Genomic DNA, 15,391 nt, shown 5'->3' on the forward strand with positions numbered 1-15,391 from the left:
GCGACAGCGTGCATATGTACCTATAATCTCAAACGATCTAGAGACCATGATAAGCGCGCGACGCGATGGTGGGCACCGTTCCACGTTGGTGCGGCACCCAGTATAAAGGTTCCATTGCATCTTTGTTCAGACAACCAGACACCCAGTTGCCTAGGGTACTGGCGTAAAGCACCGCGCCCATAATTCAAACCCATCTTTCCCCATTTACATAAGAGCACAACTCCAAGCTAAAAACTAAGAGGCTTAACGCCCCACAATGCTACAGTGGGTTATGAGAGGCGCCTTATAGTAGAGAAAGAGGTAAGAAAAAATGCATGGCGACAAGATACTAGACATAAACAGGTTAAAGGTAAAAGTAAAATGCTAATCATTCACATCAGAAAACATGGCGAAAATGGAAAATAACAGTTTGCGATGCTTCGGACCAAAAAAAAAAAAATACGACTGTGAAGCAGACGCCACAGATGTACACATGATGCCTACAGATGTATACATGACTGAATCAGCAACAAATTCGGCGTGAAATAACCTACTAGTCATTACTAAATATATTTGTTGTTATTTATGTATTTTCCTCGTATTCTCTCATTTCCTCGAAGTATGCGGCGTAAAATGAAAGCGCCCGTTACGAGCGTGATGAGAAACAAACGTTTCGAGCTTGCATCCCAGTCGCACCAAAAGTCAACAAAACACATGAAATAAGACGGCCACTCAAAGAACGATCGCACTCAACCTCGCGCTACATTGTCTCGATAACTGGCTGCTCTAAGCGTGCAATCAGCCTCCACGGCAAGAGATCAAGGCCGGTATTCTGTAACGCTCCATTTCATTTTCCAGAGTTCTTTTCTCAACATGGGTCGCTCCGGGGGGGCGACGAGCTGCCAGCCACAGCAGCGGCGAGCCGTCATGCAAGCCAACGAAGAACGGCAAAATTCTGGGAAACTAAATGGAGCAGTTAAAATACACGACCACGAAAGAAACGTTGAAATCAAACAACTGTAGCCACCTCGTACAAAGAAAGCGACGCTGAGAAGGAGAATGAGAGCGGTAAAACTGAAATGAAACGATTTCTGGCCAGTAAAATAGTACGTACTCACCTGAGTATAAGGAACCCCAGGTGGTCCCAATTTCCAATACGGCGAGCCTCATAACCAGATCGTGGTTCTGGCACGATTTATTTTTTTAAACAGACCAAAATTATCAAGCGTAACCTGTATGATCTCTAGAGATGGGCTGTCGAAATTTGTTTTTATAAGGCCAGAAATGTACCCGGAACTAAAGCGCGCAAGTGTACAAGCATAAATATACTGATCTCATTTAGAGTACAGTTAGAACGACAATCAAAAGATGCTTCTTCTTTATGGGGGGGGGGGGGGGGTAGACAATGTTTAAAACATGGCGGATATTACGACATGTCCGGGATTTTCAGCTAGCATAAGCATGGCCTTCGAGATTAATTTAAGTTGCACTGCGGGAATCGTCGCTAAGGGCCGGTGCTGTGTGGGCAACATGTATACCGCGTAAGTTTATTTCGCAAGCAGCTAACGCACATTGCGTGCTAGCTGTACGTAATTCTTTGCAAAGAGGCAGGTGCCGTGAGGTCCGCAAATTTGTAGAGTCTAACGGGCTTCCTCGGAGTGCCATTGTGGCATTCACCGTCCCAGTCGTCCATTTCGACGTCGTATAATGCCCAGAAGCCGGCCCTGCCCGCACTTTGGGCGTCTTTCAGGTGTCGAAACACACGCTGAATCTGAAAAAAAAAAATCGGTGAGATTCGGTTTAGAAAAGTATTCACTGCTAAAGAATTCCAATGTGCACTAACCAGCCAGAAATGGATCCAACACATTTCTGCAATCTTTGTTAATACATCTATATCTAACCTTTCATTTTACGCAAGAACTAACGCGGAAAGCCGTGTGTCGCACAAAATAAGGACTGGGCCTCCCTCGTGCCTACCACACAGTTCGAAAACAAATGAATTCGAGCGTTACACAGACGTAAGAGGCCCAGGATCAACCTCGCCTGTTTTCTATAACGTCCAGTAACCGGCTCCTCACTCTCTGTCGACTAACAGCGCCGTCCAAAAATTAGTTCTGCGATAAATATTTGGCTAGGCGTTGTACTAGGAACATGTGCATCTTCGTAAGCGAGGCAGCTAAAATTACTTGACATTGATTCAGCACGCTATACTAGCCTGCACGGATGCTAGATGACAAAGAAAAGAAGGCGAATCGCCAATTATTGCGCGTTTAAACAGTATTCGCGCACTCTAGGCGAAGTAGTTTTTTTAGCCACTGACTATTTTTTATGCAGGGCTACGAGGGATCCAGGGACTCCGCCCCAGATTAAAGCACGACAAACCGGAGTTCTCAACAGGCGCCAACTCACTCGCACATAGTAACAAACATTAACAATTGTGATATCAAAACAGATAACCACGACTTAAAGGCGGGCAACCCTGTTTCCTTTCGTTTGCCCCCTTTTCTGCTAGATTAGGTGTAACACATTCCGAACCTTGTGGTCAGCATCGGAAAGTTACATATATATATATATATATATATATATATATATATATATATATATATATATATATATATATATATATATATATATATATATATATATAAAAGAAATTAGTAAGGCACGCGAAGGTTAACTGGAAGATAGATTTACAATTTGCTACCCTGCACTGGGGAAGGGGAAGAAACGTTATAATAACGTTGCTGAGATACCACGCCGGGAATAAACACTAATTCAACAATGGAGTACATGCCACTCACTTTGAAAGAAATGGATTCCGGCGTCTCATACGAGCGCCACGTGGATTTATCCAAGTCGTAGTCGTAGGCAATCCCAGCTTCGCCGCTATTGCCGACTGTGAAGTTTTTCTTGCAGACCTGTCAGGAAAAAAAAAGAAGTTGAAAGAGATGCTATAAATATTTTTCCGATACCTCAAGCATGCAGGTTCTGCCTGACAATACAGCAGAATCGATGACTGTTTCGGCAGTATCTAACAATCTCGTTTTATGTCTACTTGTCCAACAGAACTCCTTTCCTGTCATGTGATGGACGCACATGATACCATATATTACAACGCGCAAAGGATTAAACCTGGCTAAGCTGGTAACTAGGAATAAATAATTGTAAGTCGAATTAAGTCGTGTTACAATAACCTTACGATAAAATAAATTATATGGAGCTGGTGCGCTGAAACGACACTTGGAGTGTAATTTTCACTTTGGTCACAGGCTAAACGCCCTGATTTGGCCTATGGCAATGGACCTCGTACAAAGGATCACGCTACAAGCCACAGTGAAGGATATGGTCCGTTCTTGTAACAACAACATACCACGTAGCTTCAACTGCTGCGTGGTCAACCGAGCAAGCACGCTATGCTTAGGTAGACAGGTAGCATAAGTTTACGCATATTCAGTTGAATTAACCGTGAACTGATACTCGCCGTGGTGGCATACATGTTGCGCCGCTAAGCCCGAGGGCACGGGATCAAATTCCTGCCGCGGCGGCCGCATTTCGATGGGGAAGAAATGCAAAAATACCAGTGCACAGTGCACGCTAAACAAAATTCCCAGGTTGTCAGAATTACTGCGGAGTCCTCCACTCCGATGTGCCACATAATCATATCGTGGCTTTTGCACGTAGTGCCGCAGAATTTAATTTGTAATTCCACCCTGAACTGATGTATTGCAACAAGATTCGGTCAGCATGAGAAGCAAGAAAATGAAGAAAACTTAGCACCACTGCCTTTTTAATGGCATCGCTGGGTAGTCGTTTTCTAGCACTCTAGAGCGCTCCCAAAATGCCAATCTTGTTAGCATGGTCAAAAAATAGCGGTTGAGCTGCGTTCGGATCGCTTTTCGCAATCGCCTGACTTAAGATCAGAGCGCCGAGAGGCGCACCCAGTTTTGCCGTCCTAGCAGCCAAGAAATCTGGTCGCTCTCCGGTCACGTGACCCTGCCCCTTTCCGTGGCTGCGCTGGCGAAGGGGGACTCTCGCGCCATTCTCGGCATCGGCCGCAGCCCTGGCTCTGTTACCGATAGCTCCCCTCAGCTTTCACTTTCTTCCTTCTCACTGCTCCGGCTCTTCGGTCGGCGCAACATGTCGCCTACTTGGATTCAGAGTGCTTACGGAATTTGTACGCTAGGATCACAGCGACCATTCGAAGTTACCATAAGTATACTTGGATTGTGTTTATTGTGACGTCTCAACAACTGCTCACGCGTGCGTCGCGGGCGACCTCGCACTCCCTCAGTTGTCAAAGTGGCCCCGTCATAGCTCTTTATGTCTTGCAACCTTGCGATTCCGCACAGGCTGTGACGCGCTCGCGCACGCTGGAAACGCACCCAGTTTTCTGCTAGATACCTCCAAAGAGGGCGAAGTCTCGCCTGTGTCCGCGGGGTGATCATTTTCAAGCTTCCCGGAAATATTAAATATCGCCTGTGACAGATAGCAAGATTCTTGTCCTTGAGCCGGGTTATTCGAAGAGGCAGACATTACTAGCACATAAAATCGTAACACACATTCAACTAACTAATAAATTTTCACTAATTAACTTCTGAACTAATTACTTTACGGCACATATTGCAAATTAGGAATTGTAGCCGGTGAGCTTGCGAGACGTATAAACTTGAAATGAATATCCAGGATGACACGAGTTTCGAGATATTACTTCCCAAAGTATGGGACAAAGTACATGGCCGTTCCAGTTATTTTGTGCTTCAATGCATAAAATAGCGTTTCGTAAAAAAAAAAAGAAGTAAGTGGAACAACGGTGCATTTTTCACGGCGAGTTCGACGTATACCTCCAAAGTGGGGCCATTCTGGAAATTAGTTCCAAGTCAGGACGCTATGCAAACTCACCAGCAACAATTCGTAAATCGCAAATTTGTGCCGTAAAGTAATTAAGAAGTTATTAGCGATATGTTTTTCATTAATTGAGTATGTGTTTCGATTTCTCATGCAAGTAATGCCCGCCTCTCTGAATATTCCAGCTCGAGGACTAGAATTACGTTATCTGCAACAGGCAATTTTAAAAAATTAGGGGAAACTTCGAAATGATCACCCCATATAATGCTATAAAGAATATCTGGACCAATGGTGGGATAACCACTAGGCCACGATCACACGTCTCTCGTGCCGAAGACGCTCTCTGAAACGTCTGGCGCGTGCACCACGTGACAGTTTCTCGCTTTCTTCCCTTGTGACAGCTAGAGCTTTGAGACGCTGTGTTGACTACACTGCCTTCGAGATCTCCCCGCATTCTGATAGATACCGACTACAATGCCTTCGAGATCGGCCCATATTTTCTGTTAGATAGCTCTAAAGAGGGCAAGGTTCACTTATAATTCAATCGCATTAAAGCCCGCGCACTAAAAGTGCATGTCATCTGTGATCGCGCATTCTTCATCAGCGAAGCGTTACGCGGAGCGAACGTGCCAAAGCGATTTAAAAGGCTAGCGGTAACATAACGCGATCCTTGCAGGGCCCGCAAGCTGCCCCACTCCCAAGTTCCTTCGGTCGCATCTCCACCTTTCTTGCCCCACCTCAAGCCAAACAGTGGCGCTAACAAAAAGTGCGAACAATTATTGCGAAGTTATATTTGCTACAAACAGCACAATGTCCTAAAACAAGTCAGAGTCAAATTTGACGCATCTTCAGCCGCTTTCCTACGACGATATGCGGGATACCAGATCGCGCGCGCACACTTCGCGCTGTCAGGCGCATCGCAGTATGCCGATAACGACAAAACATCGGGTTGCAGCGCGATGGATCTTTCACGCTCTGTCTGCTTTCAGTCTCCCAGTTCTATGGGTTCCCACGTATCTTGAATGAAGTGGTTATCCTAAACCAGGGCAGAAATGAAACGCGGCGCATGTCAACCGAGCTGTGTCTTGTCGTTATCGGACCAGTATCCGCTTATCAAGCTCTCACCGACAGCGGGGTGAGAAGTGAAAATGTTAAAACTGTCCTTGAAAAAGTATTTTGTGGCGCTGCAGCTCGTTTCCTAGGGCGCAGAAAGCACGATAACGTGACACTTATTCCCGAGAAGCGTATGTGGGCTACCTGAAAACGAAGACGAACTTCGCATCGAGTTATCCTCAGTAGGAAGACCCTCGCCAACTTGCCGCAGAGCGTGATCAACCTTTGTCGACATCCACTTCCCGATTACGACAGAACTTTTCGCAAGCGGAACACCAATGGCCGAGGTGCGTGCAACTGCGTTACGCGACGCTGGAGCACCGGTCCACAAGAAAGCATGCCCCGCGGAGGAACCAACGTCCTTTCTAAAGGAAATCGACGGACGTCGCCAGCTCGGCACCAAGGTCACAAGAGAAGACTCCAAGAAGAAGAAACAAAGTGCGTCTGTTAAGCCACGCCAAGTACACCATCCAGTGGCGCGAAGGCCAGCCGGAACCAACCTCGGCCATCCTTCGAGAGTGGTCGTGGACAGACCGCTCAGCGGCGGCTCGGCAAGAAGGCGGCCCGGTGACCAAGGCTTCTCGGCGTTCTTGGAACAATGCAAGCGCCTGCTCGTGACGGCGTCGTACCGAGGTTCGGTGAGGAACCCTCTGGACGCGCTGGGCGTCGTCTTCCTGTCGTTCCTGGCCGCCAGGTTCCCGTTGGAGCGGTATTTCCTCCGGCGCCAGAAGTCGTCCCGCGCGGGGGTCGGCAGCGCTGCGACTGGCGCTCGGAAACCCAGGGCCATCGAAGGCCACTCGCCCATGTCCGACGCCGTCCTCTTGAGCGTCGACAAGGAGACCCGCAAGGCGCGCTGCACCACGGTCCAGATAGGGCAAGGACGCCAAGCGGCCGCGACGAAGGTCGGTGAGCACGGCGCCAAGGCCTCCGACCGCGGCGGCGTCAACAAGCACCGCCAACAGCCCGAACACAAGGGAAAGTCTGTCGAAGAGTTCGTGCCGGTTCTGACGCTGCCCCAAGCTGCGGACGTGTTCCAGCATATGGCAGGCTTCCTGGGACCCGCCATCTTGCAGCAGGCCGGAAAGGGAACCAGTTGCGTCCCGGGGTCGGCGGACCGCCAACAGCGATGCCCCCGGTTCGGCCGCGGCTTCCTGGCCATTCGACACAGCAAGTCCGTGTTCCAGACGGAAGAGTGGAAGCCACGCGGCCGCAGCTTGTACAGGCCGCTGACGAACGACATGATGATCAACGCGCTCAGCGTGGACCAATTAAGCTTCGAGAGCGGCCAGTTCTTCTTGGCCGACGGGACGGGCAACTATGCCGGAGCTAAGAGCGGCCACGCCATCCACTTCTGGAGGTACAACAACGTTGAGAAAAGGCTCTTCGTGTCCCAGTCTGTTTTCTTTTTAAACGAGGAAGACTACACCGGAGTCCTAGAACAACTAGAGTACATCTAAGCCCGGCGCACGTCGCTTGCTCGAAGTCGTCACCGCAGGCACTTCAAATGGTGTTTACACATGTGGCCACTGTTTAGCGAAAGGACAAGTAGCGTTCTTGGTAGCGTGCTTCCTTTGCGGTGTTTCTTTTGCAATATCTTGAGCGTCATGCGTCCTCATCCGCCGCTATTTACTGCTTTGGGCAGATGAGAACCAAAGTGCACTTCTGCCGATGGTCTAGGCGCGGCTGAATTCTCGTCAGAAGTGCATATTAGCAAAGAAATCTTGAAAGCTCGAAATGGAAGGAAGGGATGGTTTCGCACATGGCTTCTTTTGTTCATTATTTTCGTGCTATGTAACTGCCTACATAAATTAAATGTTAATAAAATGAGCACTTGCCCAATATCTTGTTCTACGATTTCATTTGTCCCTTAGAGCACTGATGGGTTCTCCTCACTGGCGACTAGGAGCGATAAACAGTTTCCTTCATAATAAACGTCTTTCGCATTATTACTTTGCGGTTCCTATACCACTTCTTAAAGAACAGCTTCAACAGCTACGTTCGCTTATTGGTCAGTTTGGATCTTTTTTGTGTGTGTGAAAGGTATTGAAAAACTAGGCAGAAGACGAGGCCCATTACGACATTCGTACTATCGCTTTCTGCATGGTTCAATGGCATGAACTAGTTTGTGCATCCGAAAAATGTGCAGGCCATAAATATAACAGCGTACAAAAGTAGGGAGGTTTAGGATAGGGGTCTAGCGCTTAGGGTGCTCCAACAAGTGGCCGCTTTTTGTTCGCGGTCTTCATCGCCTGGAAGCTGCTTTTGGATAGGGTTCCCAGCTTGCGTTAGCGTCACGCGATTGCAGAGTCCTTTCTGCACGCGGAAGGAAAATTAAAACGTACTGACAGATAAAAAAATGAAATAATGCCATCTCTAATGTTTTGCAGGATGAAAAGTGTGCCTTAGCGTTCATTATTTTCAATGAGGAGGCGTTAACGCTTTTTTGAGACGATACCGGTGACGTTGAGACGACGCAAAGCAGGTTTCGGGCACTTAGAACCAAGGAGGATATATGCATAGAACACACAAGCTATCAATGAAATTCAGCGTTGCGGGCGTACGAAAACAAACCCAAAGATGACATTCGGGTTGGGCGCATGCGCTGAGGCGAGACGCTAATCTTAAGGGCCCCCTGACTTTGGGGGTCTCTATTCTAAAACTGCTTAGTATCACGACTGTCTCTTTTTTTTTTTAATATAACGTCGGGGAAACGTCTCGCCTTTATCTGACACACCCTATGTCAGCTTGGCGAAAGTTACGAATGCCGCTGCCATATCACCCAAATGACTTGAACTCTGGGGCTTTACGTGCGATAACCACGACGATTTGATCATGAGGCGCGCCGTAGGTGGACTCCAGATTAATTTTGACCACCTGGAGATCTTTGCCGGGCCCCCAATTCACGAGACACGGGCGTTTTTCTTTTCGTTTCTTTTTCTTTTGCATCTCACCTTCATCGAAATGCGGCCGAAATTCAATCCCGTTACCTCGTGCTTAGCATGAGAACATCATAGCCGCTAAGCCACCACGACGGGCAAGCGCAAATGACACATGTTAGCTGTCATCTAAAAGTTTACGCATGTACTGTGTGTAAGAAAAGTAACTGCAGTAGAAACGGTGGCCTTAAACTTGATGTTTTACTTCCGGCAGTGCGGTGATCACTACAGGAGGTGCTGAAAATGCCCATCACCGGCTTGAAGACACGTCAGCACACGACGCTGTGTATTGTTACACTCGGTGGAGGGTTACTGGGGTTATCTGCGCAATGCGCTGATTAATGGCTGCTTGTAGCTCCTGCAGTGTGCGAAGATTTTCCTTGTACAGCTCTCATTTGAGTGCACCTAACAGACGTTACAAGGCCGACTACAGGCCTTGCGCTATCGTACGTGAAACTCCGATGTCATTCACAATCCTCATCATGTGTTATTTTCTGAATATATAGTTACTTCTTTGACACCCAGTACTTTCGCACGCATCATAATATGGAGTAAGCGTACAATTACACGTCAACGCAAGCACCTACACTGTTCACAACTGGCCTACTGAGACCTATATTTTATTTAGATCTGCTTGTACACGGCAGCGCTCTGGAAGCTGTGAATAGGACAGCATGGTGCCCGCTACGTCACTGTCGATACTCCCCGTAAATCGTTTGTTTGATGTCACAGTCAGCGTACGACTACATGGAAAAAATTAAATTATGGAGTTTTACGAGCCAAAACCACTTTCTGATTATGAGGCACGCCATAGTGGGGACTCCGAAAATTTGGACCACCAGGAATTCTAACGTGCACCTAAATCTAGATACACGGGTGTTTTCGCTCTTCGCCCCCATTGAAATGCTGCCGCCATGGCCGGGATTCGATCCCGCGATCTCGTGCTCAGCAGGCCAACACCATACCCACTGAGCAACCACGGCGGGTTTGCACAGAAAAAGTCGTGCTAGCAGACAGATCGGAACTTGCATCCATGGGCCAATAGACGGCTTTTACCCTGGTGGCGTCACGTGCATGACCCTGTTGGCGTCCCGACGTGTGAAGAAGGGGATGAAAAAGCCCGGAGAGGAGCACGCGTTAGTTTATTATTATTATTATTATTATTATTATTATTATTATTATTATTATTATTATTATTATTATTATTATTATTATTATTATTATTATTATTATTTAGTTTACTGCTCTCTTAAGATAACGCTTAAGTTTCGGCCCGTACTTGACAATTCGTTTTGTGGTTGCATAAACTGCGTGGCAATTCCGAGCTCGCGTCCACAAAGGAATGCATGCGCAGTAGAAGCTAAAACCCACAGTCGAGGTATAGTCGAATAACTGCTTTCCGCTGACCTCTGCGAACGGCACCAGCTCTCGGGAATCGCAGCTCATGTTGCCAAGGGTGGGCAGGTTCCGGATGCTCCGAGCCGCCACCGCGTACTTCCAGACACCCATCGTTGCCGACACGAACAAGCGGGCCTTGGAGTCCTTGAGAGCCAGGAGAACATCAACGGCGCGTTGCTGGAGAGTGAGAAAGAGTTAAGAAAGCAAGAAGAGAAAAGGCAGGAAGGTCAACCAGAAAGGCGTCTGGTTTGCTACCCTACACTGAGGCTAAGGGACAGGAGCAAAAGAAAGAGGGAGCAACTGAATATACGCGGGCGATGAACAGGAGGATCAAAAACGTTTACTCAAGCCGGTGCACTTTAATAACTACACGGGAAAGTCCAGTAAAAGGTTAAGCGGGAATGCGCGTAATCTGCACGAGGCATTTATCGCGATGCGGTTGGTTGGCGTCAAACCAGCTATAGCTGTCTCACGCTTGTCCAGTATCCTGTTGTGCACATTCAAGCAACGATCGACGAGGTTTACAAGACATGTCTGCCTGGAGGCCTGTGTTAAACATGATTTCTCCAGCGAGCTCTTTGTTTCGTGAGACGTATGAAACGGAAATCGGTCAGCTTTTATGGAACCCTTGCGTTCATATTGAGACAACCTAAAACAATGCCTGTAAGAGACAGCAGCTCCTCAATCGCAAAAGACAGTTTCTCTGAGACGAAACGACATCCAGACAAGCTAAAGGTTCACCGGAAGTGTTTCCTCTGTGTTTGCGCGTGAGTGCCTAGGACGACTGAGGCACAACGAAAAAGCGCTCCAGATAGGTCGTCGACTCCCGCAACCAGCAGCACGAAATTCTTCACATTTCGTTATAGATTGTCCACATCATGTTTTAAAACAGCGCAAAGACGTACACCGGAAAATAGAATAGACGATGGGACACACACGGCACTGACTTACAACTGCGTTTATTGGAAAAAAATACAATGGCTTTTTGAAACCTTACATTAAGCGTCCGCGCATGCTCGATGTGAATGTTTTGGTAATGACAAGCGCTTTTATTCACATCGAGCATGCGCGCACGCTTGGTGTAAGGCTTCAAAAAGCCATCGTATTTTTTTTTCCAATAAACGCAGTTGTAAGTCAGCGCCGTGCGTGTCCCATCATCTATTCTGTGGTCCGGTGTACGTCCTTGCGCTGTTCTTAAACATTATGGAAAACCACCAACTCGCCCAATCTGCCGTGCTTCTTCAGTTCATATCTACATCAATTGTTCAAATCTTTTTTCGCTGTCAGAGAGCAAAAGTGACGCTTCTTTTTCTATAGCCGCATGACTGTTGGTCCAATGGCACCCGTGGGAAGTCCGCTTCAAGCTTCAATATACCTGAGGCTTCCTAACTTTCTCACAGAAGCCTTTGCCTATTCAACAATGCCTGCCCGTCGTCGTGGCGATGTCTAGCTCCCATGATCGGCTATCCGCAGTCTTACCTCTCGCAAAGCTGATGATGTCATAACCCGCCAAATTTGACTTTATCACCGTGACGCTTTCCGATTTGATGTAGGCATTGTTGTATCAACAAGCTCCATAATGTTGACTGCGACTTCAAGCCTGTTCCTGTAACTTACTGGTCCGCGCTGTGTGTACACAGTTCGGCTGTGTGAAGGTACACGTTTCTAAACCTATATTGAAACTAAATTAAAATATTAGGCCGAGTTATACGGATAGATTACTCGTCTAGAAAGGTTATCATCGCTTTCTGTGTCTCGATATATGACTTTGTTACGTAAAATTGCAACCGAAGGTCCCGTTGCTGCACCTAAAGTTGAGTAGCCAGCGCCAATATGGACGAGATGGCGTAATCCTCACGTAACCTCCGTATCTGCCGCATTTATTGCAAGTGGTTTCTCGCAAACAAATCACTGGAATATTTTATTCCTTGAACTATCTTCCTCGCTCTATTAAGTGCTTTTTATATAATTCACTTTTTGTCAGCCATTTAAATTATTGTTGTTCGGTCTGGGCTACCACTTCTGACACAAATATATACAGGCTGTACATACTGCAAAAGAAGGCTCTTCGCGCTATTTGCAATAAACCATACGATTTCCCTTCAGCTTATTTATTTCATAAACTTAACACGCCGGAAGTACAGGCCCTTTTAAGGTATCGTTAAGTGCTTGCGTATAAAAATGAACAGAAAAAGAACATAAACTGCATTACTTTTATGGCTAACTTAAACTACACGACACTCCATACAGCACAAGAAAGCCAGAGTACTGGCACGTACCAAAATCGCGCACAAACTATGGATCATAAATGCTGTGCTCCAGGCTACCTCGGTTATTAAACGATCTTATTGTTAATTAAATTGATATTGCAACTTGTTCTCCTCCTGATATTCTTGATTTTTTCTCTCATATGTGAGTTGTACAATGCCTATGTGCTTTTGAAGTGCAGTGAGATTTCGTGTTTTTGCTTGCTTGCTCACATCTTGCTTTTGTTGTATTTTTTTTTCTCGCCTGATTTGCGATGCGTATGCATGATATGTTGTAATGCTTGAATATGTAAGTACTTGGGAAGACTGTATTTCCGCTCTGCTGTTCCCTTATTTTCTTATTGTATTAAGGGTATTTGGGGCTGGTCAAGCTGCTACGAGCAGCTTTTTTCCCCCTTTACCCCCGCAAAGTTGTATTTAGTTTTTGTGGAAATAAAGCATACATACATACAATTATATGGACACTCCACGCGAACTTTCGCTGGCATGGTAAGGTTTATCATATATTTAAGTATATGTACGGTATATGTTTATGCATGCCATATATGCAAGGTAGATAACTTGGGAGAAAGCAGCGCAAAAAAGACACGGACGAACAAAAGAGTACTGGGGGCGAGCACATACCGTGGCGTCGCCATGCGGAGCCATCCGTGTGACGTGCAAACTTGATTGCTCCGCCAGCCCTCTCCTGCTCAGCCCACAGCCGTTTTGGCGTCGTCTATTTTTATTATTATTGTATTTCACTTCGACGAAATCAGTAAAATACTGTTATGACTTCGTCACTGCCTTTATGATATGCTAAGTAACTGTTCCGAAAAAAAAAAATTTCCTCATAAAGCCTTAGCCGTCGCCCCGACGGCCGGCATCGACTGCTATGGCCACCGACATGGAAACCACGGAGGCCGAGTCCGCCTCCTTGTGAAAGGTGAGAAACCACTGTGTCGAATTAAAACTAAGCATCAAATGGGCTTCAGCGTGTGCTTGCGGTAAAGAAACGTATTTTTGCTGCAAGAAAGGCGTGCAACGTGCGCACCATGTAATTTCATTCATTGTAGGTTTCCGTCTATACAAACGGGTCGCGGTTGACACGACAAAGAAATGGCATTCGCAAATTTATATTGCTGTTTAGCATGCGTACCCCCACGGAGCAGGACGCAAGTGCTTTCTCCGTTTTCTGAGAAACAAGCCAACATGTTTTGAGCTGCGTGCAGCCGCGACATTTCTCGCATGATGTGAAGCATACAGACGAGAGCCATATGCGCTTGCGCGCGTCGTTCAGAGACTTTAGCTTTGTTATTTTTCTGACAAGGGTTCCCTTTGTGACGTTGTAGCTAGACAACAATTTACATTTCCGACAGTGTGACGACGAGTACACGTTTGTTTGCAGCACGATTTTAACACTTATCTGTTCCTTCTTATTGCGCGAATCTTATGCGGTTGACACACGGCGCATTTTTCGATCGCGATCGAGTCAGATCGGGATCGAATTTTTCAACGATTGACTCCATTCCGCAGCTTGCACAAAGGGGCCAATCGCGATCGAGAAATACGGTCCTATTCGGGCTCGCTCGCGATCGAAAAATGTACCGTGTGACACATGACCGTATTACTTTGTGCATTTGAATGCACTAACATGCTGCCACTCTGTTCCTTCCGGATTCGGCGACGCTCAATATAGGCGGACGATCCAAAGGGCGCACCGCTAATTCCTCGCCGGCACCACTCCGGGCGAAAGGCAGCGCCTTTTCCAGCCTGCCGCGAAAGAAAACAAATGTTATGCTGGCGGTTTGCGGGCCAGCAAACAGCGCTCGGCGATTGAAACGCGATACTATAGGAGCACGTGGCTACCGGCACTTCTTGCGCCACCTGTGGGCGGTGGAGACACCGAGCTAGCTGATGCATCTCTGTATGGCATGAAAGCGAGAGTCCTTTGTGAGGCATTGCGACCGCATTCGGCACCCCGTTGATCAGCTACTGCTCACCAGCGGCACAAAAAGCACCGGCCGCCACGCGATCCAAGTATTTCGTATCACTCACCGAACGCTGTACATACGTGAGCAATCGTCTCATGGCGTCCGCTGTTCACCGAACATTTGCGCCCCCAGTCCGTACACAAAGTCTTCTCCGCGGAAGTGCTTGCTGCAAACACGTGCGCAGGAGCTCGGTTTCACTCGCCGTGGTTGCTTAGTGGCTATGGTGTTGGGCTGTTAAGCTCAAGGTCGCGGCATCGAATGCCGGCCGCGGCGGCCACATTTCGATGGGGGACGAAATGCGAAAACACCCGCGTACTCAGATTTAGGTGGAGGCTAAAGAACCCCTCGTGATCCAAATAATTCCAGCGGCGTGCCTCATATTCAAGTCGTGCTTCTGGTACGAAAATACTCATAATTTAATTCTAGCTTGGTTCCTTACCCACTCGAAACTTTATTAGCCATGCAACGCGCAGTTTCTTCTCTTTGGGGTAAAAGTGAAAGCTCACGCCCTGCTCCTTCGCGTATACGTAGCGCACTGCAGCACAGAGCAATAAAGCACCATGCCGCCGACACAACACTCCACGGCGTAACACTCCAAACACGAGCGGCTCATGCACGTCGATATTGCGACAACACGGTGGCGGCGGCGCTCATTTATCAGTTGTGCCCACGACAGCTACGAAAGGGCGATTCGTGCTGAACTATGAGACGTATGTAAACGCTTTCAACTGCGTCACGCCATGAGATCGACGTCAACCACCACGCTATGCGAGCCCCATAAGGCCATCTGTTCGTCGCAGTGTGACTCGTAAGAAGGATCGCGACGACTGCTCGTGTCGAAGCCTTCCGTTGGAGGTCTCTGCTGTCGCACGTATTCCGC

The 15,391-nt window shown here is 47.5% G+C and overlaps 2 protein-coding genes across 4 annotated transcripts in view; one reads left to right on the forward strand and one right to left on the reverse strand.

The window, feature by feature from the left end:
* Positions 1-1,376: 1,376 nt before the first annotated feature.
* Positions 1,377-15,391, reverse strand: part of LOC135905963 (uncharacterized) — a 43,182-nt gene continuing 29,167 nt past the window's right edge. For all 3 annotated transcript variants that reach the window (XM_065437112.1, XM_065437111.2, XM_065437110.2), the window contains exons 9-11: positions 10,281-10,448; positions 2,781-2,897; positions 1,377-1,750 (exon numbers count right to left, since the gene is read on the reverse strand). In XM_065437112.1, the coding sequence (XP_065293184.1) occupies positions 1,559-1,750; positions 2,781-2,897; positions 10,281-10,448 (477 nt within the window). In that variant the 3' untranslated portion in view covers positions 1,377-1,558. The remainder of the gene's footprint in view (positions 1,751-2,780; positions 2,898-10,280; positions 10,449-15,391) is intronic.
* LOC135905911 (uncharacterized) lies at positions 6,003-7,778 on the forward strand. Its single transcript, XM_065437027.2, has one exon. The coding sequence runs from the start codon at positions 6,216-6,218 to the stop codon at positions 7,392-7,394; it is 1,179 nt and encodes a 392-aa protein (XP_065293099.1). The 5' UTR covers positions 6,003-6,215; the 3' UTR covers positions 7,395-7,778.

Source organism: Dermacentor albipictus, chromosome 5 (genome assembly GCF_038994185.2).
Source record: "Dermacentor albipictus isolate Rhodes 1998 colony chromosome 5, USDA_Dalb.pri_finalv2, whole genome shotgun sequence".
NCBI classification, from domain to species: Eukaryota; Metazoa; Arthropoda; class Arachnida; order Ixodida; family Ixodidae; genus Dermacentor; species Dermacentor albipictus.

Excerpts from the sequence above, each read along its gene's own strand:
- LOC135905911 (XM_065437027.2), top strand. The coding sequence starts at position 6,216 with ATGGCCGAGGTGCGTGCAACTGCGTTACGCGACGCTGGAGCACCGGTC.